General features: G+C 41.6%; 2 protein-coding genes and 1 long non-coding RNA gene across 5 annotated transcripts; 2 read left to right on the top strand and 1 right to left on the bottom strand.

The window, feature by feature from the left end:
• Window positions 1-694: 694 nt before the first annotated feature.
• LOC116724942 (beta-1,3-galactosyl-O-glycosyl-glycoprotein beta-1,6-N-acetylglucosaminyltransferase 4) lies at window positions 695-10,561 on the bottom strand. Its single transcript, XM_032570738.1, has 2 exons — window positions 10,072-10,561; window positions 695-2,594 (listed from the first exon to the last, which is right to left on the bottom strand). The coding sequence occupies exon 2, from the start codon at window positions 2,591-2,593 to the stop codon at window positions 1,295-1,297; it is 1,299 nt and encodes a 432-aa protein (XP_032426629.1). The 5' UTR covers window position 2,594; window positions 10,072-10,561; the 3' UTR covers window positions 695-1,294.
• An 18-nt stretch (window positions 10,562-10,579) lies between these two features.
• LOC116724943 (uncharacterized) lies at window positions 10,580-11,562 on the top strand. The gene is made up of 2 exons (XR_004340294.1): window positions 10,580-11,252; window positions 11,326-11,562. It is a non-coding gene; the product is annotated as an uncharacterized LOC116724943 (long non-coding RNA).
• Window positions 11,563-12,708: 1,146 nt separating this feature from the next.
• On the top strand, window positions 12,709-24,664 carry LOC116724027 (3-hydroxy-3-methylglutaryl-coenzyme A reductase-like). Of its 3 annotated transcripts, none has more exons than XM_032569321.1 (20): window positions 12,709-12,832; window positions 13,132-13,351; window positions 13,441-13,552; window positions 14,070-14,157; window positions 15,182-15,266; window positions 15,345-15,450; window positions 15,541-15,647; window positions 16,843-16,962; window positions 17,092-17,225; window positions 17,526-17,800; window positions 18,592-18,680; window positions 18,779-18,973; window positions 19,458-19,616; window positions 19,697-19,854; window positions 19,943-20,048; window positions 20,506-20,676; window positions 20,764-20,904; window positions 21,023-21,181; window positions 23,637-23,785; window positions 23,889-24,664. In XM_032569321.1, the coding sequence occupies exons 2-20, from the start codon at window positions 13,190-13,192 to the stop codon at window positions 23,950-23,952; spliced, it is 2,580 nt and encodes an 859-aa protein (XP_032425212.1). In that variant the 5' UTR covers window positions 12,709-12,832; window positions 13,132-13,189; the 3' UTR covers window positions 23,953-24,664. The 3 variants fall into 3 exon arrangements, with proteins under 3 accessions (XP_032425212.1, XP_032425214.1, XP_032425213.1); XM_032569323.1 differs by having other exon boundaries at window positions 12,710-12,832; window positions 13,154-13,351; XM_032569322.1 differs by lacking the exon at window positions 12,709-12,832 and adding an exon at window positions 12,886-12,905.
• The last annotated feature ends 435 nt before the right edge of the window (window positions 24,665-25,099 follow it).

Below are 25,099 nucleotides of genomic sequence, written 5' to 3'. Positions count from 1 at the left end.
ATTCAAGTGATTTTACACTTTAAATTGTAAAATTTTACCGTGATCATCTGGCTTCGACTGTGGAAAAAGAAAATCCACTCCATTGTGCAGCATTTTATTACTTTTAAATGGTTTACAGAGTGCTGTTTGCTTATCTAATAAAATTACTTTATATGTCCGGCTCATCAGAAGCTAAATTACCTCGCCGCTTTTGCCCACAGCTCTCTTGGCGTGACTCGCAGCAATCTGGAAATCTCCCCGTGTCAGACTTAGAGGTCCAGTGAATGGCTCCTGCTTTAGGTGTGAACGATTGAGAGGAATGTTGTCAGACACGATAAAGCGCCTTAAAGAGCGAGAGTGTTGAAACTGCATGGAGAGGCTGGGGGAGATTGGATGACATTCCTGGATGGTTTTAAATAGCGAGAGTTTTGCCTAATTTGCACATACGTATTTGCATCGGTCGACACGTTTTACCCCCTAAATCCTGTTAAAGTTTCCTCCTTGGCAAGTAGAAGGCACTATTAGCATTAAAGTAAAAGAAAAAATACAGGACTTCATTTGTGTTTTTGTGTGCGTCTAAGACTGTTGCTTTAAACTGTATTCATAGTCCTGCTATTCAGTAATACCTGCAAGGACATACAGCATGTTCAGAATTTCTTTACACCTTCATGTTGGTTAATCTGACTAGAATAATCCAAATAGTAACACCTCAGAATTGACTTACATGATTTATTCATAGTTCACGTTGTGCAACCTAAGTCTTCAATAATAATTTAATCATGTTTAAATGTTTTCAAAGCATCGGACATCTTTGAAAACAGATGTTCCATCGATGCTCAAAGTCTTTCATAAAGCAATTTCAAAAGATACAAAGAGTTACTAAGTCAACAATCACAGTGACATAGTAAGTAGCTGGTCCCTGAACTTGATTGTAGACATAGTTTTTCTCTCCTTTGTTAAACAACATATGCCTGAGGTTCCTAGATTTCTGGCAGAGAGAAATCTATCATCCAGGGAGAAAGGATGGAGTATTTCTAAACAAAAGAAACAGGAATTGATGCAGAAGGTAGACAAAAATAAACACAATCCTGTAGTGTGCATATATAGTATGTGTGTATGTCTTTGTTTCTGATCGACATTAACCCTCCGAAATGGGTGTCCTGTCAGACCGTCAGTTCCTGAAACCACACAAATAAAAAAACCTCAAAGTGCATGTGACTCCACCGGACTGGGTAAAAACCTTGCGTGGTCCAATGGACTCTGTCTCTTAAGATTGCAGGGCAGTTAAAAGAAAAGTCAACAGCCAACATTTTAGCTAACCTCTTGGGCAAGTCAAACTTCTCCCTTTTTGAAACAACTTCTGCTTCTCCTCCAGTTTCTCCTCAAGGCACTGAAGAAGAACGGGATCCACGTTGGGATCGAACTTGTTGGCAAACCAGTGACCGTAGTTGAGCAGCCAATGCAGTTCGGCTGCACCAAAAATGCAAACGCTGCGCACGTGCTGCCCCGAGCACGGAGGGTAAAGGTTCTCCTCCAGGTACTGCCACTTCACAAGCCTCGTCTTGCTCATCAGGTCTGTGATGTCGGGCTGGGACCTGGGCACCTCCCCGGGAACGCCCGGCAGTCGCACAAGCGTGGCCCAGAAGTGTTCGTCCGGAGAGTAGGTGTCCTCCGACCAGGCCAGGAAGTCCCTCACTACAGGGGATGAGTTCATGAACTGGACAAACTCCCGCGACAGCACAAAGTAGGCGTTGCCGATGAACATCTCTATGTTGTGCGGCGGCGGAGTCTTTGCCTGCTGTGTTTTTACCGGAAGTTTCTTATACTCAAAACTGGCGTCCTGCAGCTCGTAGCGGTACAGAAACCGCTGCTTCTTGAGCTCACTAGGTCGACTCGTCTCCAACATGCTGGAGCCTTTCAACCGCCTCAACTCTGACACCAGCTCCATGTTGGACTTCAGCGGGAAGTCCTGGCCGCAAAGGTTGATGACGTACTTCCACTTGACCTCCGATGTCAGAAGGTCTGACAGGCAGTTGAGGTCGGCCTTCAGGCGGCTGATGCTCGCGTAGAAAACGGCCTCGAGTTTGCTGGAGACGAAGACGTTAGGCAGGCAGCGGGACAAACCCTCCATGGCGGCGACAAACTGAGCCGATGACTTCTGATCGTAGTGTATGCAGTAGATGTTGTTGGGAGAGTACACCGCCCTGAGGAGTCTCTCCACCATCCAAGCATTTTTATGTACAACCAAAGAGTACGCAATGGGAAAATCCTTCTCTTCCTCGGAAACACACAAATCGTCATAACCCCTGATCTTCGTGAAGACAGGGCAATTTCGTGTAAAGTTGATCAGTCTTTCGTCTTTATCTTCCACCACAGTTTTCCTTCTGATGATGAGAGATTTACCCACTTCTACCGGGTCCATGTCATAAATAGCTTTGCAGCTGATGTTGTGCTTGACAAATGGCTGATTGGTTGGAGCTGGCGGAGGATCCAGAAACTCAAGGATGTAGATGTACTTGACGCTGACCAGCAGCACGAAAATTAACGTCAGCACGGAGAAGAGGGGGGGGACGAACGTCTTCCTGAGCTTCAGCAAGAACCGCTTTGCATTCATTCTGTGGGGAAATGAAACAAAACAAAAGAAACACACTTGAGGAACAGAAACCAACATTTTGAGTCGTACATTTGATGCAAAACAGAACAAACATCTGAAGCAAACCATTACTGCGGAATTAGTTTTCTTTTTTGGGTCTAATGTGACCTGAATATTTGCAACATGAGTCAGTAACGTTTTAAACGGGGCCACGTTTCACCCGCTGCACCAGCCTTTCTTTTAGTCAAACTCTTGTTGGCGTTTGGTATCCGAGGGGTGAATGGATTCGGTTTCAATAACACAACGTTTCTTCACCTTTTTCAAAGCCCTGCCGTAAACGTCCTTCAATCAATTATTAATGCTGAAAGTTTAGCTTAGTATTATGAAACCAGAAGATGACTGTTTCAAGCGTGACACCTTGCGTCTGTGTTTCAGTCTTATTTTAAAGCAAAAAGGAAGTAATTCTTTGTGCTGACAAATTAGGCGAATGAAGACATCCTTCGCTAGTAACACTTGTCTACAAAAACTTTTAAAGATGTTCGGCAGCACTGTGAGTACTAAGTTGTAGGACGAAACAATGAAACGGTGACAGACAAGACAGGAAAGCTGACTGCTAGTGACGCTGAAGCTAGCATACACTGTAGAGCTTCCCTGAGTTGTAGTTTCTAATCAGCTAATTTTTACTGTCTTGGCAAATGTTTAAACTGATTGAACCTAAACCTGATATGTCAATACTCGGAGCGAATTTAAAACACAGGTTGAGATTTCTGAATCACAGTAATTTCCTTGGTGAAAACGCAAAAAGTTAGTTATTATTTTTTTAGCATTAAGACCAGCTTAAACACTGGACGAGCTTAAATAAACCACTGGCTCCTCAAAGTTAAACTGAATTTTCCAGTCATTAAAGACTCACTTTATCTCATGTGCTTGTATTGTCACACCCTTATTGGAAATTCAATTAAGCAAAGCTAAAATGACACCAAAAAATGCGTCATCTATTTGTAAGTACTTTTTCAGAGGATAAATACCTTTATAATAACCTTTTTAGTTTACATTATATTCCCAATCCAATAATTCTCATTCAAGTCTGAAGTGATTTGTTTTTTAAACACACCCTACAGATTATTTTAACAATGAACTCTATTCTCTAGAGCCTTTGTTTTAAAAATAAGAACACAAAGCAAATGATTTGGCTGCTTCTTTTAGCAACCCGGTCCCGACTGGTCCAAAAAGGCTATTTCAGTTCACTTCAACAATCTCAGAGAAACCTTAAGCTGAAATTACATGAAGGCGTCATAACGTATGTCACTTTCTTTAATGAAAAATAAACAATGAACTAGTAATCCAAACAGGGGACAATGCAGGAACCAATGGGAAGCCAGGAACATGAGCAGGAGCAACGGAAGGAGCCAATGAAAAACGGTGAGACGAGGGAGATTATGTAAACACAAGAAGGAGTGCAAGTGACTAAGGAACCAGAGGAACAGATGACAGGTGATTAACAACAGCTGGGGAACGGAGTAGGTAAAGGCAAAATGAGGTAATAACTGGCAGGCTAAGCGTTTAAGCTTCGTCTCATCTTGTGAGCCCACAGCTACACACCAAATCATACTGTTGATCTTTATTTTGGGTGGTGCCAGGCAATTTCCTTCTCTTCCAAGTCAAACCAGTTTAAATATTTTGCCTCTTCTCGCCATTGTGGCCATCTGTAGTGAATAATTAACTGAGTTCTTTCTGGGTCTAAACAAAGGTCCGTGCACGAGGAAGCTGGCTATTGTTACTTGCTCCTGACAGTTTTCGGTGTTTGCCGCGGAGGAAAACGTCCTCCATCTTTCTGGTTTCCGCGGGAGCTTTCCGTTTCCCTCCGACTAATTGAAGTCGTTTTTTTAACAAATGACACAGAATCTTGTGGTTTGTCCTAAAGAGAACAGACTTTATGAGCGTCAGTGGAGGATAAATCTGAGATCATTAAGACAGAGCGGTGGAAGAAAGTCGCCCGGCGGGTACTTCTCAAAAGATTTACCAACATACCAGAGCTGATAGCAGAACAGACTCCCACACACCCATTTCCTGGAAGACATTCCTATTGCTGTAATGCATTTGGAAACCATAACTAACTAAAATTGGGCCATTGCCTGGACTCAGCGGGGCCCAGCACTATGTACCAAAAACACAAAGGAGCTTGTCAGCTGTGCTCAGGTAGTGCACCTTCAAGACTCGCAGCATGAGACGTGACTCCAGATGCACCGGAATGCGAAATAAGACCTTACAACCCAAAAGATTTGGCACATCCACTCCTCTGCACACTTCCGTCCAATCAACCGACAAAACACAGCATATGAGGGGCAAGCAGATGGCTCAGTAACAGGAGGTCAGGAGACAAGGTGATGTGACACAATGCAATAGGTGGGTTTCTTTCCTGTGACTTCAGTGCCAGTGCCAGAGGCAGGTTTCCTCCATTAAAACAACTTGGTCGAGATTAAAGTAAAATGTAAAGCAAGGAAGCTCGGAAACTTTCTGTAATCTTTGAAGTGGGGCTTTTAAACAATATAGGAGCGAATTATGCTGAGATTGTGCAAAACTCAGCTTAGGTTTGAATATGGAAATGGTAAGTGAATTAAAAACGCTGTGGCATGAAAATTGCTTGGCCACAACAGATTTACTCTGTTCTTGTTTTTTTTTTGTCATACTTAAATGTTTCAGATGATCGAGCAAATTTTAATATCAGACAAAGACAACCGAACAAAATTCAAAAAGCAGTTTGTGGATAATGAATTCATTTATCAGGAAAGAAAACCCATTCCCACCAATCTGACCATTTGAGGGAAAAATCAAAAAAACAAAAACTAATGGACTCCCTTGGTAATTACAGTTAATGTTGTTTAACCACAGTTTTGGGAAGAAGTGTTTCATTTTACTAGCTATCCCTACGTTACCTTATGAAAAATCTCATAATGATCTGACAAAAATAAATAAATAAAATCAAGAACTCAAGAGAAGCAAAGTCATTGGGGTTACAAACCATTTCTAAAACTTTGGGAAGCCACTGAACCCCAATGAGAGCCATCATCCACAGCTGGAGAAAACATGGGAAATTGTCAGCTTTCCCGTGGCGGCCCTGTTATCGAGGACTCATCCAGGATGTTACGAGCCCAGTGGACCTTACTTGACCTTGCATTTAGGGTCAAAACTCATGGTTCAACAATAAGGCCAAAAAAAGGGAGTCAAAGGAGAGTTCCCAGGCCGACCAATAAAAAGACAAAGGCCAACATAGCATTTGATCCACAAGAGTTTAGGGGAAAATATTCTATATTCATTATCTAGGCAATAATACACTGCAGATGTTCTGTCTGAAAAAAGAACATCACAGTGGTAGTATGATGGTCTTGAGTTACAATGCTTTTCAGGACCTTGATGATAAAACCATGAATTCTGCTCTCAACCAAAACACACTTGGGTTATGCTGCAGGACAACAAGCCAAAGCATAATGGTGAGTCTGGACCGTCAACGTTTGGACTTTAATGTAAGAGACATCCGGTGACATGAACTTTAACTTGAATTAAAGTAATTCTGCAAAAAGAAAAATTGGAGTTGATGACAATTGATGTTAGGATTTGATTGGTAGACAATATAGCCAATCAGAAGCTAGTGTTGCTAAGTGTGGTTGAAAGCACAAAGTTTCTGCTGAGTTTCGTAAGTTTAGTTTGTGGTGGATACGTCATGGTTGTGACAGTATGCGTCGTCAATAAGTGAGTATTGGTTTAACAGTAATAAAACAGTGAAAAATATATGTATAAAAGTTTAGTAATGAGTTTAGTAAAAGGGTGTTAGGACCATAATACTCATAAGTTTTATATGCTAAATGCTAGGATGTTAATGGTTGTTAAGCTAATTTACATTTCTACAAGCTATTCTAGTTTCTGCCATTATTGCATTGTTTAGCGATTACCAAGTCACAGTAGCCTGGAACAAAACTAACCCTGGAACAAAACTAACCCTTTGTTCTGCGCTTCGCTTCGTACAGAAGGTCTGGACCTTCAGCTATGGAGAAACGGTTGCTTGCTGGAGGCTTGGACTCTGCTGAAGTTGTAGCAGAGTTACAACTGACGTGTTACACGCTGTAACACTGCTACACTGTGGCCATTGTGTAGCCATTGATACACAATGGCTAACGTTCGGCTGTCACATATGTAATAGCTAAACTATGAAATAAGCTATGCTGTGGAGCTCATAGGAAATTGAGTGGCTGTGAATAGCCACATAGGAAGTAGAGCCTCGACATCTCTGCTAGCAATAAAGCATCTTAAACTTTCCCCTTACTTTGACTTTAATTGTTTGATATTTGGAAATGTGTCCAACACAAACTGAATGGCTTCGTTCACTTCCTCTGCTGCCATCACCAAGCTACAACCGTATACAGGCAGACTACAATTGTGAAAACAACCCGGAAAATCATTTGCAACATTCCCAACTCCAGGATGAAATGCATCGGAGTGGGACAAATCCCAGATGGTGTATTTAGTAGCGGGACAATATATATATATTTTTATATCTATTCAAGTTCTTCTGTAACGAACCATCCAGGAATCAATCAACTTTAATAAAGAAAACTGAATCATCCCGACTGTGCATTCTTGCCGACGCCCCCTGGTGACCACAAATTTTAAAGCTACGTAATTAGCTCTTTCCCAGAACAGCCCCCAAGGGCGGCACTACCAGTTATTAGGCTCAGGGGCAAATCACTTTTTTTCCACACAGGCGGCCAGGTGGGTTTTGGCTAGCTTTCTTCTCTTCAAACAAACAAATTTGTCATTTAAAAACTGCCTTTTGTTTATTCGCTCGAGTTAACGTTGACTGAAATTAAACTTTTGTTTGACCATTAGGAAAAATTCAAATGTGACAACACAGAAACAGAAGACATTTGTGAGAGGGAAAATACTTTTCACAGCACCGTGTGTAGCGCCCAGAGCACACAGTCCCAGGTACCCAGGTGCACTGACAACAGGCACCTGCATGCCTGTTGTCAGTGCACAATCGCAGCTGAAACGTCGTCTCACTAAATATGATTTTCATATCTACTGATATGAAAATCACTAGATACCTGGAGATTAAGTGCTTTGCCCGTCGACATTCGGTGGGGGAAACTGGAATCGAACTTACGTTTCCACTGAGCTTCAGCCAATCTCTTACTTAGCAAAGCTAATAAAAGAAAATTGACTTTTTAAAAATAGGTCAGAAAGGTAATAAAATCTTTTCTGACAGATTTACGACTCACACGAGAACGTGGAAAACCTTCAAACATTTAAAACACTGTACAGTGCAGTTACGCAACTGAAGTGAAAAATACCGTAAAACCTGTTTAGGTAAGGGGTGATTATAGGCTTAAAACAGGGCTGGGTTGTTGAAGAATAACTTCAAGCTCTGATCATCTCACAAAGCTCTGTTCAGTCGACCATAGAAGATTGAAGGAGTGTAGCACAGCTGCAAACCTGCCCAGACATGATTGTGTGTTTAATATAAAGCTGCCAAACAAGAAGATAAAAAGAGGAAGCAACTGAAGAGGCCCGTGGTAACGCTAGCTGGAGTGTCAAACTCCAGTCCTGGAGGGCCGGTGCCCTGCAACTTTTAGATGTGCCTCTGCTGCACCACCTGAATAGAATAATTAGGTCATTAAGGCTCTGGAGAACCGATCTACACAAGGAGGAGGTCATTAAGCCATTTCATTCCAGTGTTTTGTACCTGTGGCACATCTAGAAACTGCAGGACAGCGACTGGAGGACTGGAGTTTGACACCTGTCTAGAGAAGATGCAGCTCAGGTAGATGAATCTGTTGACAAGACAACTAACTCCACAATTTTGTGTCCTTAATAAAATAGTAAAGGTGTCGCGATACAACATTTTCACTTAGCGATACGAAACAAATATCGCGGCTTTGAGAATTTGACGATACTGATATTGGCCCAAAACGATATCAGCGTGAATCTTGCACACTTTTTACTACTTGTTTTTCCATGTGGAATGTTGGAAAAGGTTTGATCAAGTGATTTTATCCAACCAGAGAACAACAGTCAACAATGGCGGACTAAATACTGGAGCAGAGCGCTTATATCGGAGATTCTAGATGCAGACGTAAATAATCCGATACTCGTTTTTTGGCTGATAACATATCGATTTTTATATTGATATCAGATCGGGACAACTCCAAAAATCGCAGTCAGAAGAAAGTCTTATAGTTGAACAAACCAATGGAAGAAGGTGGACTGGTCAAATAAGACATACTGACACCGGACGTCTCCATGTTCACACCATCCACATGCTGAAACATGGTGGCGGCATAATGATGTTGAGGGAATGTTTTCTTCAATAGTGACAAAGAAGCTGCTCAGAGCTGATGGAAAGATGGGTGGAACTGACAAAGGAGTTGAAACTGGGGTCGAAATTCATCCTCTAATGGTACAACAGCCCTAAAATAAACCCAGAGTGACGGTGGACTGGTTGAGATCAAGTCATAAGTCTCTGAGTTGAACTGAGAATCAGAGACGTTAAAGTTGCAGGTCGTATGCTCTGTCAATCCGATATAAAGGGACTTGACACATTTTGCAAAAAAAAAAACAATGGCAAAGATTCTGGTCTCAGTGTGTTCATACCTCTAAATTCTTGTACCTGTAATTGTACAAAAATTGCAGGTACTGGATTTCAAATGCAAGTCACAGTTTTCAGATTTTTATTTACTAAATAAACATAGTCCTGAATCATCTTCTACTCACTTGACAAATGATTTTCTGGGGGGTTTTTTGTTGTTTTTTTGTCTTCCTGTCAAATGAAATCCCTGGAGAAGACGTTTCAGGTTTTGGTCGTGACATGGGGGAAAAGTACCGATTGTGTGACTACTTTTACTTTGACTCCTGTTGCTCAGCTCATTAGCACATGGAACTGTTTGTTCTCAGGCCACAGTCTCAACAGTGGACTCAGTCTCTGGGGAACTGTTTTAATATAGACCACACATCCCTGTTAGTGAAATGTTGTCTCTGTCAGCTGGAAGATTACCAAACATTTTCAGCTCTTTTATGGAACACCAAAATTAGTACAGTGAGAATATAAAAGGGTCAATTTGTTTAAAAAATGGAACTGCCTCATAGTAATATTTCACCAATAATATATATACATATATATATATATATATATATATATATATATATATATATATATATATATATATATATATATATATATATATATATATATATATATATATATATACTGTGTATACATATATATATATATATATACAGTACAGACCAACAGTTTGGACACACTTTCTCATTGAATTCAATGAGAAAGTGTGTCCAAACTTTTGGCCTGTACTGTATATATATATTTAACTTTTGTTAGACAAGAAAGAAACTCTTTTTCTGTTTTCATCTACCAAAACACATCTGAGATTTTCTCTTCTGTTTTTTTTTTTTTTTTTTTTGTTTTGGCAAAATAAAACACCCACCTTACTCCCGGGTACCAGGCGCCACGTGAACCGCCTCATCAAGCCATGTTGAACGTTTCGGCTCAGAGTTGTGTGAAGCAGCTCCAGTGATGTGAACACTGATACTTGGACGATCTGGTGTCATCACCCGAGCTCACCGACGTCGAGAAGAAACGCCGAAAGTGCTCCCATCTTTCCTCCCTGCTCCCCTACACTTTCTTTACGCGCAGAAAACTTCGGACCGCAGCTGAAACGTCGCCTCGCTGACACACATCATTGACATTATTTTCAGAGCCAGAGAGAGGGGAAAGAATCCAAACAGCCTCTTGGCCGGTGATGACTGCGCGTCCGCGATGCCATGAGTTGGATCACTGTAACCCGGAAAGAGGGAGGACCTACAACATGCACGTTGCGGAGAAGAAGATGTTGCGCCTCCGTTTTGCGGACCGACGGGGACGATCAGATGCGCCGAGGCGTGAATAAAAGCGCCGATCAACAAGTGGAGTTAGTTAGAAGGAAGTTCCTGAAGTCATCCTGAACTGGCCGAGGGAGAGACGAGTTGGTGTGACGCGCAGAGGAAACCCCAAAAAATAAAAAAGGTTTTAAGGGAAGGGAAATGGGTTGATGTTTGGGTAAACCATAAAAGGAACCAAGAGGAATAAAGCAAAAATAAGAAAAACAGAAGAAACAATTCGAAAGATTTTATTGGTAAATGTGGGTAAAGGGAGATCATCTGCAAATGAAGGAGAGGGTCTGCTCTCAATGCCCTCATTGTCTCCGGTCCTGACTGGGTCTTTGTGTGCGGTAGGGGGGGAAAAGAAACTGGAAACTTAACTGCAGACCCACAGGTATTTTATTATTGGGAATATTGTCTTACACACAGAGAGGAGCAGCACCAATCACGCCAACTTTTTTATTACCACACGTACATATGCAGCTCGGTCGATCAAAGAACGTGATATGGAAGTCGTTCATTTGCAGCTCCATAATTCAGCTCCATAACTGAATTGTGTGACATTAAACAACGGAGCCCTCGTTTGGAAAAATGAGAGGAGAGCAAGAACAACCAGAGGTTTCTTTTAGGTACAGTTACCAAACTTACAATGAGTCCATTTGTAAATTCCTCCGGCTCTATTCCAACACTTGATGGTGTTCTTTAAGAACATTCAAAAATAAAACTATTGATAACCCTGCCGAAAAGGGTTACCGTTGCTAAGACTCTCTCTGTCAAGCAGAATCAGTAAAACTGTGTCCTGAAACTGATGTAGCAATCAGGCGACGCTGATCAATGTAGTTTCATCATTGAAATCATATTTACCTATATATGAATAACTATCATTGCACAGAACTTGTGAATGTGGCCGTGGCGGGACCTTGAACCCTCTAGTGGCCAACATACTGTAAATGCAATTTTTCAAAAACCAAAGTTATAAGAAATGCTGAGAAATATTAATGTTTGTACAAATGTTCTAGACATAAATGAAAATTAATAAATAAAAGGCAATTTTCCCCTGAAATTGACTTATTTGTCATATATATATATATATATATATATATATATATATATATATATATATATATATATATATATATATATATATATATATGGAATTATTGTAGAAAACTAGATATAAGAACAAAATTGTGTAGCAATGGGGCCTTTTATTTTCATAATTTGATCTGTTTAATTTGAGTATAGTCATAAATCAATGTGTAGCCTACAGCATGTGAAAAAAAGTTTTCAGAAATTATGTGTAATGTTCTTCCTTCTTCAAGTAAAAACTTAATGGGAAGTACACGTCAAAATTCAGCCAAATGTATAAATCATAATCTCAAACCAATATATGATCAATGCATGTTTTGGTAATTGACTTTTCATATGAGAAACCAGTAATGACAAACAACAAACAAACAGCAAAATTATTTAAAAGAAGGTTATTTTTGTTTTCAAAAGCAAAATATTGAATTTGAAAGTTTTTTTTTGTTGTTGTGATATTATTGAGTTTTTTTCGATATTAGGTGCACGTGCATATTTTTAATTTTCATTAAAAATATTTTTTTTACATTCTTCTTTATTCAACAATCCTTAATCAAGCTCTACCACTCGCTTTATTTGTGAAAAATGTATGTGGCACAACACCTCCGCGGCTGAAATAAACAGCGCCTCCTACAGTCAGACTGTAAAACAATCAAAAAAAAATCTGATGCGTGTGAAGGAATATAAGAACTGTGACAATTTTTCGTTTTTCTCACCAGGAAGTTTTATTTTTTGTTACATCACGCATGAAAGAGAAACAAACCAAATTCAATGTGTACTTTATTTGTTTTTGGCCAACAAAAGGCTTTAATTTCGATCTATTAATTTGCTTTAAAACAGAAATCAAATATCTACTTGCACTTTTGTTTTTACTCTATACAGAACAAGGCAGTATTACAAAGTCGGAGTGGCGCAAGGATAGACTTTTGCGTAAAAATAATACAAAATGCAAAGAAAAAAATTGTACCTTTGATATTTTTTATTCATCTATTCTCTCGATAAAACAACTTGCAACAAAAACTGTTTTAAAGGTGAAAATAAACAAATAAATAAATGAATTCGAAAAATTGTTGACGTACTTCCTGTCCTTCAGGCCCCGCCCCGTCACGTCTCCGCGGTGACGACAGAATGAGGTCAGGAGTTCCGCGTCGCCATGTTGATTTTAGTTACGTCAGTCTAGCTAGCAGCAGCGCTGCCACCACTATGAAAGAGACGCTCTGACCGCGGCGAAACTCACCATTTGAGGTGCGTAGGAGCTCTAATGGCAGCGAACAGGAGGTTTTATGAACGTTTAAGGCTGTAGGATAAGCTTCCTCTGGTAACAGGTTATGTCAGATAAGTTCGGGTGTGACAGCTAATGTTGCTAAGGCTAACAGCAGGCACTGCCAGTATCTCTCAGATTTAGAGAAAATAGATACAGTTTGCTTTTTTTTGACTAAATAAAGAGGCGTGTGTACAGTGAAAAGAAAAGTTCCTCTGCTGCGTCAGTCGGCCATTTTTGGGCGTTTTAAACCTTCCAGTTAACCTCCGTCTTTTGGTTTCAGGGGTGATATTGGCGCCTTACAGATGAAGCTCCGGTAAGCAGGCATCTCCACATCCACGATGCTGGCCCGTCTTTTCCGCCTCCACGGCCTGCTGGTGGCCTCCCACCCCTGGGAGGTGATAGTGGGGACCCTGGCCGTCACCGTCTGCCTCATGAACATGAACAGCTCACCGACCAGCAGTCAGATGTGCAGCTGGAACAACTGTCCCAAGGTTGAAGAGGTGAGACGGCTGTGAACGTAGCATTTCTGAAGGCAGGAAGTTGTTTTCCTTCACGCTAACAGGAGGTTATATGTCCTGTTTTCTTTCAGGAGGCCCCCGGTAGTGATATAATCGTTTTGACCATCACTCGCTGCATGGCTATTATTTATATCTACTTCCAGTTTAAGAACCTCCTTCAGCTGGGATCCAAATATATTCTGGGTCAGTATGATGACAGACTGTGACCATGTTCTAGAATCACAGCGCTCCGTGTTGGAGTATCTCCATCACCTTCGTTCTGATTATTTCTTTTTGTAGATTTTTTTTTTGGCATATTTAAACAGCTATACCCTCTGGATTTTGGATGGTAGGGAGCTGGAAGGATTTTTTGCTCTCTCCTTTTTTCTTTCTTTCTACTTTTAAACAGTTGTTATGACGTGTAACCGAGGTAACAAGATATTGTTTTTACAATTGGAAGCAACTTAGTAGCGTCAAAAACTGATTACTACCGGAGATCCTTGCTGCCCACAGCATCACCATTACACAACGACTCCTTAAAGATATGAGTTATGACAATATTCACCTCGGGATAAATAAAGTATTTTTGAATTGAGCTAAATGACCGGCGGCTGCTTGTTACACATCCCGACACTAGTGCAACAATCTTTTTTTGGGGGAAAAAAAAAAAAAGAACATCCAAAAATATCTAAACACATTTATTTTTTGCTTGTTTCTGCAGGTATTGCTGGATTGTTTACAGTGTTTTCCAGCTTTGTTTTCAGCACAGTGGTCATCCACTTCTTCGGGAAAGAACTAACCGGTCTTAAGTAAGTGTTATTTTAGGTTCTGCTTTAGAAAAGTGTTCATACGCCTGGTAACTGCCTCACTTTAGTCATGAAGGAATCACAAACGTAGGTTAAATTTATCTGTATTTTGTCTACCAGATGAACACAAAGCAGCAGATTATTGCCGAGTGGAAGGGAAATGACACTTTTGTTTTTAAATGTCCTTCTTTGCAACGTTGCACAAGTTTAGTCATATTAGAAAGAGTCAAATTTAAAATTTTCCTAAAGATTTTCACCTTCGCCTGTGTCATTCTAACTCATGGAGTTACTTTAACACAAGCTTCTGTTGTGGTTCTGTCTGTATGTTTTGGCTTGTAGACAGCTCGTCTTTATCCCAGGTTTTCTCGCCATTGGTGTGTTCATGGTGATGTTCAGTGTCCGCTTTATGGCCATGTGCATCATCTAGAGAGAAAACCGCGCATTGTTTACCTTCTACTTAATAATTATGCTCCGCTTTGTGTTGGTTTTCAGGTAACAAGCGATGATGATGTTTATGTGTGGTTTTTGACTGTATCTACATTAGAGCCAATATGTACTAAATGACCCCTGACCTCCAGGGTTTAGCAAAGTCGTTTATAATACTTGCTAGTATTTTAGAGAAAGATCGCCTTGTGTTTCTGATTGAAAAACGATGAGGGGTGTAATTCAGTTCTAATCAGAGACGGAGTATTATTTATAATTTAAGAAAAGAAAATGACTAAAATAAAGTCTTAATAATAACAAGAATGAAGTCGTGGTATTTTGATTTCCTTCTCGTATCATTATGACTTTATTCTCGCATTTTGTTTCTTTATTTTTACATTTTTCTTAGTATGGCCTTAACGATCTGTCAAACTAATCAGACGCTCCCGTTCTGATCTCTGCCCAATCTCATGGCGTTTCTCTAGCCTCCTGGTGTGATGCTGGCTTCCAACTCTTTAAGATATTAGTACAAAAGGCTACTGCTCGGTTGTTTTTATTATTATTATTGTTGCAGAAATCTCACCCTGTCCTGTTTTTCCTGCAGTGAAGCTCTGCCGTTCTTTCTCCTGCTCATTGACCTGTCCAAAGCCTGCACTTTGGCTAAATTTGCCCTCAGCTCCAACTCCCAGGTAGTGTTTCACGCCCGTCGACGCGTCCGAACTTGCACCTCGACCCAGCCGTAACAATCTGGTCGTGATTCTGTGTAGGAGGAGGTGAGGGAGAACATATCCAAGGGCATGGCTATCCTCGGCCCCACATTCACCCTCGACGCTCTCGTTGAGTGTCTGGTTATAGGAATTGGCACCATGTCGGGTGAGAACGGCTTTCGGTTGGTTTTCAACTCCCCAAAACGTTTGCTGGTGTCAAACAGAGATTTTAATCAGGACCTGTTTTGCTCTCCAGGCGTTCCTCAGTTGGAGATCATGTGTTGTTTTGGCTGCATGTCTGTTCTGGCCAATTACTTTGTTTTCATGACGTTCTTCCCAGCGTGCGTCTCTCTGGTCCTCGAGGTAAGGGTGAACCCAAAACGTCCTGTTGAAGCAAGCTCAGTCTAATGACGAGAATAGTTACTATCACTGATATATATTGCTGGATTGGACGGCGCTATGGCTAGTGACGTACTCTTGCAAGCGTATGCATTGAGCCATAACAACAAAACTAAACTGTTCCGATGAGCAGGAATCTGTCACATAAATGGTCATGGCGCCCTTATTTCTTACCCAATTTCTGGAAAATGAGGGTTAAATTAAGGCTGAGAAAATTGCCTATTTTAATATGTAAAATATTTATACTTCCTAGAAATAGATCCATAAATAGTTTGGTTTCTGTCATTTCTAGGTTAATTTTTCATTTTTTTTAATATTGAAAAATAACTTAATTTTACATAATTGTTGCTGTAAGAGCCATGGTTCACTAAAATTGAACGAACTATGACTCCTGTGCTTTATGAAACATTTCATCTTATGTGGTAGTTATGAACATCTCCACTTACTGCGCACAACAAGGAAAATTAGTCCAGTTTTCGTCGTTTATTAAACTTTTAGGAATAACGGCGGCTGCAAAAAACCAACTCAAAACCATGTTTAGTCGCCATGGCAACTGACTGACAACAGCTCTGCTAGGTGACAGCAGAGATCATGTTCAAGTGCATCAGGAGTCGACGGCAAACAACACGCAGACGTTTCCCAAACAAAGAAAGCCCGTAAAAACCTCAGATCCAGATTTCAGACTCGATGCGAGTTTTGCTATCATTAAGAATTGGCCAACTAAACACTAGAGTTGGTAGATTAGCTAATTTACACACATCCTCTACTGATGATCTGTCAGAATCCAGGCGTGTGGTTTGCCTTATTTTAGTGTCAATTGAACCAAAACATACCGAATTCCTCAGCACATCTACATGTTAAAATTGTCAAGCTGGCATAACTGACCTACTTCTTACTTTCTCACAATTTTTTATTTTTTATTTTTTTAGTTGAAGCCTTTTCCTCTCCTGTGAAATGCGATTCACTTGGACCTTGTTATCTTAGCTGTAGTGTTGACAACTGCGTCCATTTTTCAGATTCTTGGCAAAGATCGTGCCATTTTACCAGCTGCCGTTATTCCCAGACTCGATGCGTAACGCACAACAAGTCACGCGACGTCCAATCCAGTCATTTATGTCAGTGAGTTACATGTTCAGCTGTGGATTCTCCTGCTTTAAAGCTGTCCAGGGAAAGTCGGGAAGGCCATCCCATCTGGCAGATGAGCCACTTGGCTAACGTTCTGGCTGAGGAAGAAGATAACAAGCCCAACCCTGTGACCCAAAGAGTTAAAATCATCATGGTGAGAACAAAAAAAAAAAACTTTCCAGAGTTTTTTGCTGCTGCCTAAAGATGGTTTAGTTTTACTTTCCTCATGTAAAGTTGGAACGATGAAGCAAGCGTTGGTCCGTTTCGCTTTCCCATCTTTCAGTCTCTCGGTTTGGCCTTGGTCCACGCCCACACTCGGTTAACAGCTGAGCATTCGGGTCGCAATCGCACAGCAGAGGGACCCGTAGCCGAGAGACTGGAATCAGCTGGGACCGCGTGGCCCCTGAAACTCACCAGGTAAACACAAAACCAGCTTTGGATCATTTTATATTTGTAAGAGACATTTAAAAACATAACATTTTCCTATATTTTAGTTTACCTTGTCCTTGCTGCAGGATGTAGAATGTCATCACAAAGAAGGTTAACATTATTAAATTATATCATAATAGTGAATTGAAACTGTTATTTGCATTGTTTTTATCTCCAGTTTGAAATTGTACCTTGAAAGTGCTTGAACTTTACAGATGAAGTGTCTTTCTGTGCATCTGGTTTGTCCTGCTCCGCTCACGTTTGCTGTTGTCCGTCTCGTCCCACCAGCATGGAGCTGGAACATGTGATAACTCTCGGCCTGGCGCTGCTCCTCGCCATCAAGTACGTCGTCTTCGAGCAGGCGGACACCGAGTCCTCCCTGTCTCTCAGGAGTCCCATTAGCGGCGCCTCTCTGATTCAGAAGCCCCGGGCAGCCGACGGCTGCTGCAGGAGGGACCAATCGGCTGCCAGGAAAAGCTCAGCGGGTGTCTTAGCAACCGGGGTTGCTTCCTCGGCGGTCTCAGACGTTAAACCGTTGCCTGAGGGTGATACTACCTGTAAAGGTGGGTGAGACAATGATGTCTTAGTTTGTTGGTTTGGTATACTGCCTTCCAATCACACCCTGTATAGTTCCTGTTAAATTCACAGTGATAGAACATCCAAAAATAATACCAACTTGGACATAGAACTATATTAGCTCTAATGTAAAACATTGTTTCTAATCAGTAGACATCTAAAACATTTCCCCTTTCTGGGTAACATAAACTTACAAATTATATAATATTTTTTTACTACATTTGATCCCATTTGATAGCTAAACTAGTTGAATTGATTAAATCTGCAGCACTTTCCAACCTACAGAGACATTTTTTTACTCTCAGGCCGGCCAAAGAAAACTCATTTTGAGCCGCAAATGTCACACGTTACATTTTTAAAATTATTTCAGATCGGAAATTTGTCATTTTCAAAGATGCACGATTTATCCCCTATTTTTTTAGAATTTAAAATAAAGATGAGCATAAAAGTTTAGCAAAAAGATGGTTTTATTTTCTTCTGTAAGACAGAAAATGATTTAAACACTAAAAAAGCACAGAGATTACCGACCTAATGAGCAGAAAAACGCATTTAAAAACGTGTTACTTGCGCTTTTATCGTCATACTTTGTGGAAATTCACTTCAAATATTGTAGGACTAAACTGAAAAACTGTCAAAAAGTTTAATATATCTAAATTTAGAAACGATAGCTGGTTCTTTTTAAATTTTTTTATTAAGATCCATTGTGGGAGGTCCAGAGAGCCACAGACCAGCACAGTAAATGAACCCCAACATGACGTGTTGCTCTCTGTCATTGAAGTGAGACGAAGCGTTTCAGTGGAGGCCGGCGGCTGTGGAGCAGAACCTCGCTCACTGGAGGAATGCATGGCCGTCCTCTCAGACCCTCAGGTGACTCACCAGACCACACTGACAGCTCAGGTAGTTTTTGATGACGTGGAAATAGTTTTTGATGCTTATAAAAAAAAAAATGTATTTTTTTTTTCTAGAGCGGTCCAAAAATGCTGACGGATTCAGAAGTGATCGACCTGGTGACGGCTAGGAAGATCCTGAACTACAAACTGGAAGCGCTGCTGGAGACTCCAGAAAGGGGCGTGGCCATCAGGAGAGAGATGCTGGCGCGTAAACTTCCTGTCAGCTCAGCTTTGTCTGGTCTGCCTTACAAAGGCTACGACTATTCAAAGGTATTTACAGGTTCCATCGTACCTTAAAGGGGCGGGCAGTATTATTATTAATATACAGTATATACACCCACATAGTGCCATTTTATAGTCTTGTAACTGTTATCTTCAGTTATAAAAATGCTGTATATCTCAAATATCACTTATAAGAAATTTGACTTTGTAGCTTGCTAATTGCTGCTGGCTAGTCTGAAGGAGCTGAGTAGGGGAGGAGCTTCATCCTCAGAGGCGGGGCTAGGTCCACCCAGCTGTTTTGCACAACTGAATGGTTGCCATGGAAATTAAAGGATTTCTCAAACATGCATGAAAGAATCAAAGCAACACTCCGGGAATGTTTTTGATGAGGGAATAACATAACATGATGTAAAACTCATAAAGTTGATTTTACATAACGCTTCCCCTTTAAGTTGTCCTGTTTTTATTTTGCCATAGAAACGGTTCCAGCATCCTCATCCGCTGCTGTGTGTTTCATTTTGTGTCACTTTAGGTGATGGGCGCTTGCTGCGAGAACGTCATCGGCTACATGCCGGTGCCAGTGGGCGTGGCCGGCCCGCTGCTGTTGGACGGCCAGCAGTTTCACGTCCCCATGGCGACCACGGAGGGCTGCCTCGTGGCCAGCACCAACAGAGGCTGCAGGGCCGTTTCTGTAAGTACACCGGCTCCTGCGTCAGTCGCGTCCGGGGCTCTCGGTTGCTAACCGTTAGCGTTCTTCTTCCCCCCGTCCAGCTGAGCGGGGGCTGCAGCAGCAGGATCCTGGCCGACAGCATGACCAGGGGTCCTGTGGTGAGGCTGCCCTCGGCGTGCCGGGCCGCAGAGGTCAAAATGTGGCTGGAGACCTCGGACGGGTTCGGCTTGGTCAAGGAAGCCTTCGACGAGACCAGCAGGTGGGAAACGGCCGCGGAGGTGATTTTTAATTTTTTTTTGTTTCACCTGAGAGGCAGAAAGATCAAAACTAGATGTTTGTGTTTGCAGGTTTGCCCGTCTGGAGAAGCTGCTGGCCTGTGTGGCAGGAAGAAACCTTTACATTCGCTTCCAGTCGCAGACGGGCGACGCCATGGGGATGAACATGCTCTCTAAGGTACAACCAGACGTCCCAAGCTCTCCTTGTTAGCAACACTGAACATTTTCAACACCTTTCAAAACCTTGAAGTATTTTATGTAGAGCTGAGCGATCGATCAAATGTTTGGTTTTATTATTGTTTAATTTTTCAAAAGTTTTTTTTATTTTTATGGTATTATGACTAAAATTCTCGTAACCTCACCCTGATACTTCGCCGTGCAACTCACAGGAGGGTTGATTGAACTAAGAAGTACACTCATTTGTAATTTATTATTATTTTTACTTTTTAGAAAAGAAATTGAGAAAAAATGATGTGATTTCAAATCGGATCTGAGATTTTTCACCAAGCTCTTGCTTGACTGTGGACTGAAATGAGTTGGGGGTTTTTTCCCCTTCATTTCTCGAAAAAGTTCCCAGTGTGTCCAACACCATAGATAAAGGTGTGTGTGTGTGTGTGTGTGTGCACACCTTTCAGGGGACGGAGCAGGCTCTGAGTCGGCTCAAGCAGCACTTTCCAGACGTGGAGGTCCTGTCTCTCAGTGGTAACTACTGCACTGACAAGAAATCTGCTGCCATCAACTGGATCCTGGGTCGGGGGAAGTCCGCTGTGTGTGAAGCCACCATCCCTGCCAAGGTGGTGAGGGAGGTAAAGGATCCAACAGGAAGCGATGTCAGCTGGAGCTTCCGTCATCCCCAGCTGAGTTCAACGTGTTGCGTAAATGTTCTGCTGCAGGTTCTGAAGAGCAGCACGGCCGCTCTGGTGGATCTGAACATCAGTAAGAACCTGGTGGGCTCGGCCATGGCCGGCAGCATAGGGGGCTTCAACGCGCACGCCGCCAACATCGTCACCGCCGTCTTCATCGCCTGCGGACAGGTAGAGCAGCACTGAGCGCGCTCAGACTGGAGCTGCTGTTAGTTTAGTGGTTAATGGATGGACTCGGCGTGGCCAGTTGTCATCCCAGTTCCTCACCGGTGCTGTTGCTATGGTGCAGGACCCGGCTCAGACTGTGGGGAGCTCCAGCTGCATCACTCAGATGGAGGCCGCCGGCCCAGACGGAGACGACCTGTACATCAGCTGCACCATGCCGTCCATGGAGCTGGGCACGGTGGGAGGAGGCACCAACCTGCCGCCACAGCAGGCCTGTCTGCAGGTACCACCACCACCACAGCCACCAGTCCTCCGTCTGAAAACCACCAGTTCATCTGCGTTAATATGCTTTCATCTTTTTAGTGGTTCACAGCTGTCAGACTGCAACTGTTTAATCCAGGGGTCACCAACACGGTGCCCGCGGGCCCCCGGTCGCCCGAGGGGACCTTGTCAGTCGCCCGCAGAGCAAGTTCTAAAAATAGCCATTGTCATTAGGGAGCACTGCCAACGAAATTATTTAATTTAATGTTTTTACATTGAATTAATAACATTTGTTTATATTAGAATTTTTTTTAAAGCAAATTACAAAAAAATGTTAAAATTAATTGCTTTATGCATAAAGTTTTTTTTCTATGGTTAAAGTTCAGAACTGCGCAGACGCCTGCAGGATTTTATCGGAGGGCAGCAGCGCCTGCAGCTGTACGGCTGCACCCAACTCTGCCTACCTTAAGATTTTCCTTGAAGTAAAAAAAGAAAATAATAATTTCTGAAAGTTTTATTATCGAACCCTCTTTACAATTCACAAAATTGTGGAGAAAAAAAAAAAGATCTTATGTGTCAAAACATCTTGTACGTAGCGAACGTCTGAGTCTGTGGGGGGAGGGGAAGGGCACGCCAAAGCTTAAATCTGATTGGTCAGTTTGATTTTGTTTAGTTGGCGGCTTGGCGCTTTAGATAAAAATGAATGACAGGAGTTTGAACCTCCCGTAGCTCTAAGAGCGGTCGTTTGGATCCCGGCGGAGCTTTTTACCGTGTCGGTTCTGGCGGGTCGTCGGTTTCTCAGCTTCTTTGATGTTTCCCGAACTGGAGAGCTGATGGTCGCCTGTCGGCTGACATCTGCTGCTCTTCCTGAGCGTCGCGCTAAGACTGCGAGTTAAACAATTTAATCTAGTCGAAACGTTCCCCAAAAGAGTAGAAATTAAGCAAACATTGTTGCTTCACCTTCTCCTCCTTTGGACGTCTGACACCACCTGAACCTGGGAATCAACATCCTCCTCTTTCCGTGGATCACACGGGTCGGCTTCGCTTCCATGTCTTTATTATTTAGCATCGTTTGTGTAAAACGAAAAAAAGGGTGCGCTGCTTTAGTGGTTTAGGTTTGTGCGGCTTTTGTGCGACGCCACATGATGAGCTTTGGAGAGGTGGTTGTGCTCTTGCAGGTCAGGTGCAGTGATAGTTTTGTACGTACCTTCCAATCTGTCGGACAGTTTTTTTTCCGACATCTGCTGGTGTCAGCCAGCTGGTGACCCGTCAGCTTTTAAGTTTGTGAAACCACAAACAAAGCTAATAAACCGGCGACTCGCCAGAACTGCACACTGTAAAAAGCTCAGGTGGGATCTTAGAACCATGGGAGGTTCAAACTCCACTCATCATTTTTAGCTCACAGAAAAAGCATACTGACCAATCAGATTTAAGCTTTCGCGTGCCCTTTGACCCCCACAGACTCACAATGATGTGCGCTACATACAAGATGTTTTGGCACAAAATAACTTTTTCTTCTCTCCACAATTTTGTTAATAGTAAAGAGGGTTGGATAATAAAAAAATACAATAACGTTTCTTTTTTTATTTAAAGGAAAATCTGTACAGCTGCACCAATCCAGACTCTTCAGTCACTTGTGGGCAATTTAGAATCACACAGAAAAGCTCCAAAAGGGAATCAAACTGAAAACTCTGAACTAAGAATTTCTGATCACATAATAGCAATTAACCATAGCTGCCATGGTAAATTATTACTGCTAACTATTGTCAGTAGTCCCCAACATTAATATGATCAGGCAGCATGCAATCATATGTCCATATACTCTTATTATAATGGCTGAGCCAAGAAAATTTATGTCTGTATCAAACAAGTAGCCCTTCGTGTTACTCTGTACCCGTGAAGTAGCTCCCAGTCTCAAAAAGGTTGGTGACCCCTGGTTTAATCTGTCTCTCACTTCATAAAGTGTTGTTTGATAGAAAACGCTTGAAATATTTTTTCACAAGGTTGGTGCTAGGACTGAAAGGATTAATTCAATTAATTGTCTGATTGAGTAATTGATTAATCGTTAACTGGAGCAAAGGCTCAGGAAAAAAAAGATAATTTGCTGAAAGAATAACATATTCATTATTCATTAAATATGCCCAAACTGTACAAATGTATATGTATATATTTGGCATTTATGATAAAAATAAACCTTTGCCTGTAAATATGTTCTACACAGAACTCTTTGAGCCATTATTGCATTTAAGGCAATAAGATGTTTTTCTCATTAAAAAATTAATTGTTTCATTTACACCTTTGAATGTATTTTCAATGTATAAAAAAGGGCTTTAATACAAAATATGCAGAATGTGCCAGTTTCTTTAATCTGATTTATTGTCAGAATAATCGATAACTAAAATCCTCATCAGTTGCTACTTGGTGCAGCTGCAGTGCAGGAAATGTTTTGATGCGTTTCATTCGTTCTTCCTCTGCAGATGCTCGGTGTCGCCGGCCCCAACCAGCCGGGAGAGAACGCTCGCCAGCTGGCCCGTGTAGTGTGCGCCACCGTCCTGGCGGGGGAGCTGTCTCTGATGGCCGCTCTGGCAGCAGGACACCTCGTCAAAAGTCACATGACTCACAACAGGTAGGGTTGTTTTTTTAGTTTTTTTAAAAGGTTTTGTTCCCAACGCTGCCTCCACCACCTTTTTCGGCCATTTCTGACTGCGTCTCTCTCTCTCCCCTTCCAGATCTAAAACCGACCTGCCGGAGATGGCTTTCCCAACGGCCGAGACAAACGTCCCCAAGCGTTGACTCTTCGTCCAAAACTGCTATAAACACAACCTGTGTTTAGTTGCTCTCTGACTGCAAATGTTTTTTTTTTTTTTGTTTCCCAGTCGAGATGTTACCGTTACTAACGTGTGCTATTTATTTGCATCTGACTTTTTTTTTTTTTTTTTTTTTCCCATCCTGGACGATCAGCTAACTGAATCAGAGATGTGAGAAAACCTGCATGGTTGTTAAACAGGTTTAAACCTGGCTTTGCATTTGCCAAAAGCTTGCTGGAGATGGCGCCGCGGACGTGTGTGAGGCCATTTCTGCTCACGTTTCAAACCCTGAATGTGTGATTTTTTCCTGCCAGTGTTACAAGCTCCCATTCGTGCCATCCTCCCTGACTAAAAGCGTGCTGCTGTATACTGTGTATACTGCGGAGCGGCCATGACTGCCGGTCTTCTTGGTTCCCGCTCGGATCCACTAACTAGTCGTTACCGCTGGGAGACAAGAAACTTAAAGCAATATTTATTTATTTTGAACATTTTCATGTGAAAGTATTAGATTCCTGTAGGTGGTGAATGTTGAAGAACGGTTGTGATGTCTCAGTGGGTTTTAGATCGGACAGATTCTTGTTTTGCCATCCTCAGAAGTGGCCTTATGTGTTACAAGTGGAGCTTTACATAGAATATCCAATTCAAAGAAATTTTTTACACTTGTAATCATATTTAAAAAATAAAACACTACCTTTCTACTTGAACTCAAATTTATAAAACAAGTGAAGCTCAAGTTCTTCAACACCTTTTATTTTTCATATGTTTTGTTTGATTTCATTTCAAGATCATTTTCTCTTCGATTAAAATAATTTTTCCAAGTAATTTGATGTAGTGAAACAGATCTATGATCAACGATGTTCCTGAAACATCTTTGACATATTATCACAAACATCGCGCTTGTATTCAGTATTTGGCAGGAGGTTTTAAGAAAACAATTTAGTGGAATATGATGAATAATCTGGTTTTAATCAGTTCACTCCATAAACTTTGATTTCATTTTAGGAGTTTGTGTTTTAGGCAAACCCCCAGTACCTTCTCTACATTTGGCGATCGCCATATTTGTTTTCCATCACTACATCTATAAAATTTACAATGCAGAAACAGAATTTCTACAAAAAAAGATTAATGTGCTT

This window comes from Xiphophorus hellerii, chromosome 8, assembly GCF_003331165.1.
Source record: "Xiphophorus hellerii strain 12219 chromosome 8, Xiphophorus_hellerii-4.1, whole genome shotgun sequence".
Lineage (NCBI taxonomy): Eukaryota > Metazoa > Chordata > Actinopteri > Cyprinodontiformes > Poeciliidae > Xiphophorus > Xiphophorus hellerii.
Note: the sequence above shows the minus strand (reverse complement) of the source record. Positions and strands in the feature narration are given on the sequence as shown.

Coding starts and splice junctions, on each gene's coding strand:
- LOC116724942 (XM_032570738.1), bottom strand. CDS start 2,593: ATGAATGCAAAGCGGTTCTTGCTGAAGCTCAGGAAGACGTTCGTCCCC.
- LOC116724027 (XM_032569321.1), top strand. CDS start 13,190: ATGCTGGCCCGTCTTTTCCGCCTCCACGGCCTGCTGGTGGCCTCCCAC. Junction 20,049..20,505: donor GGATGAACATGCTCTCTAAG/GTACAACCAGAC, acceptor CACACCTTTCAG/GGGACGGAGCAGGCTCTGAG. Junction 21,182..23,636: donor CACAGCAGGCCTGTCTGCAG/GTACCACCACCA, acceptor CTTCCTCTGCAG/ATGCTCGGTGTCGCCGGCCC.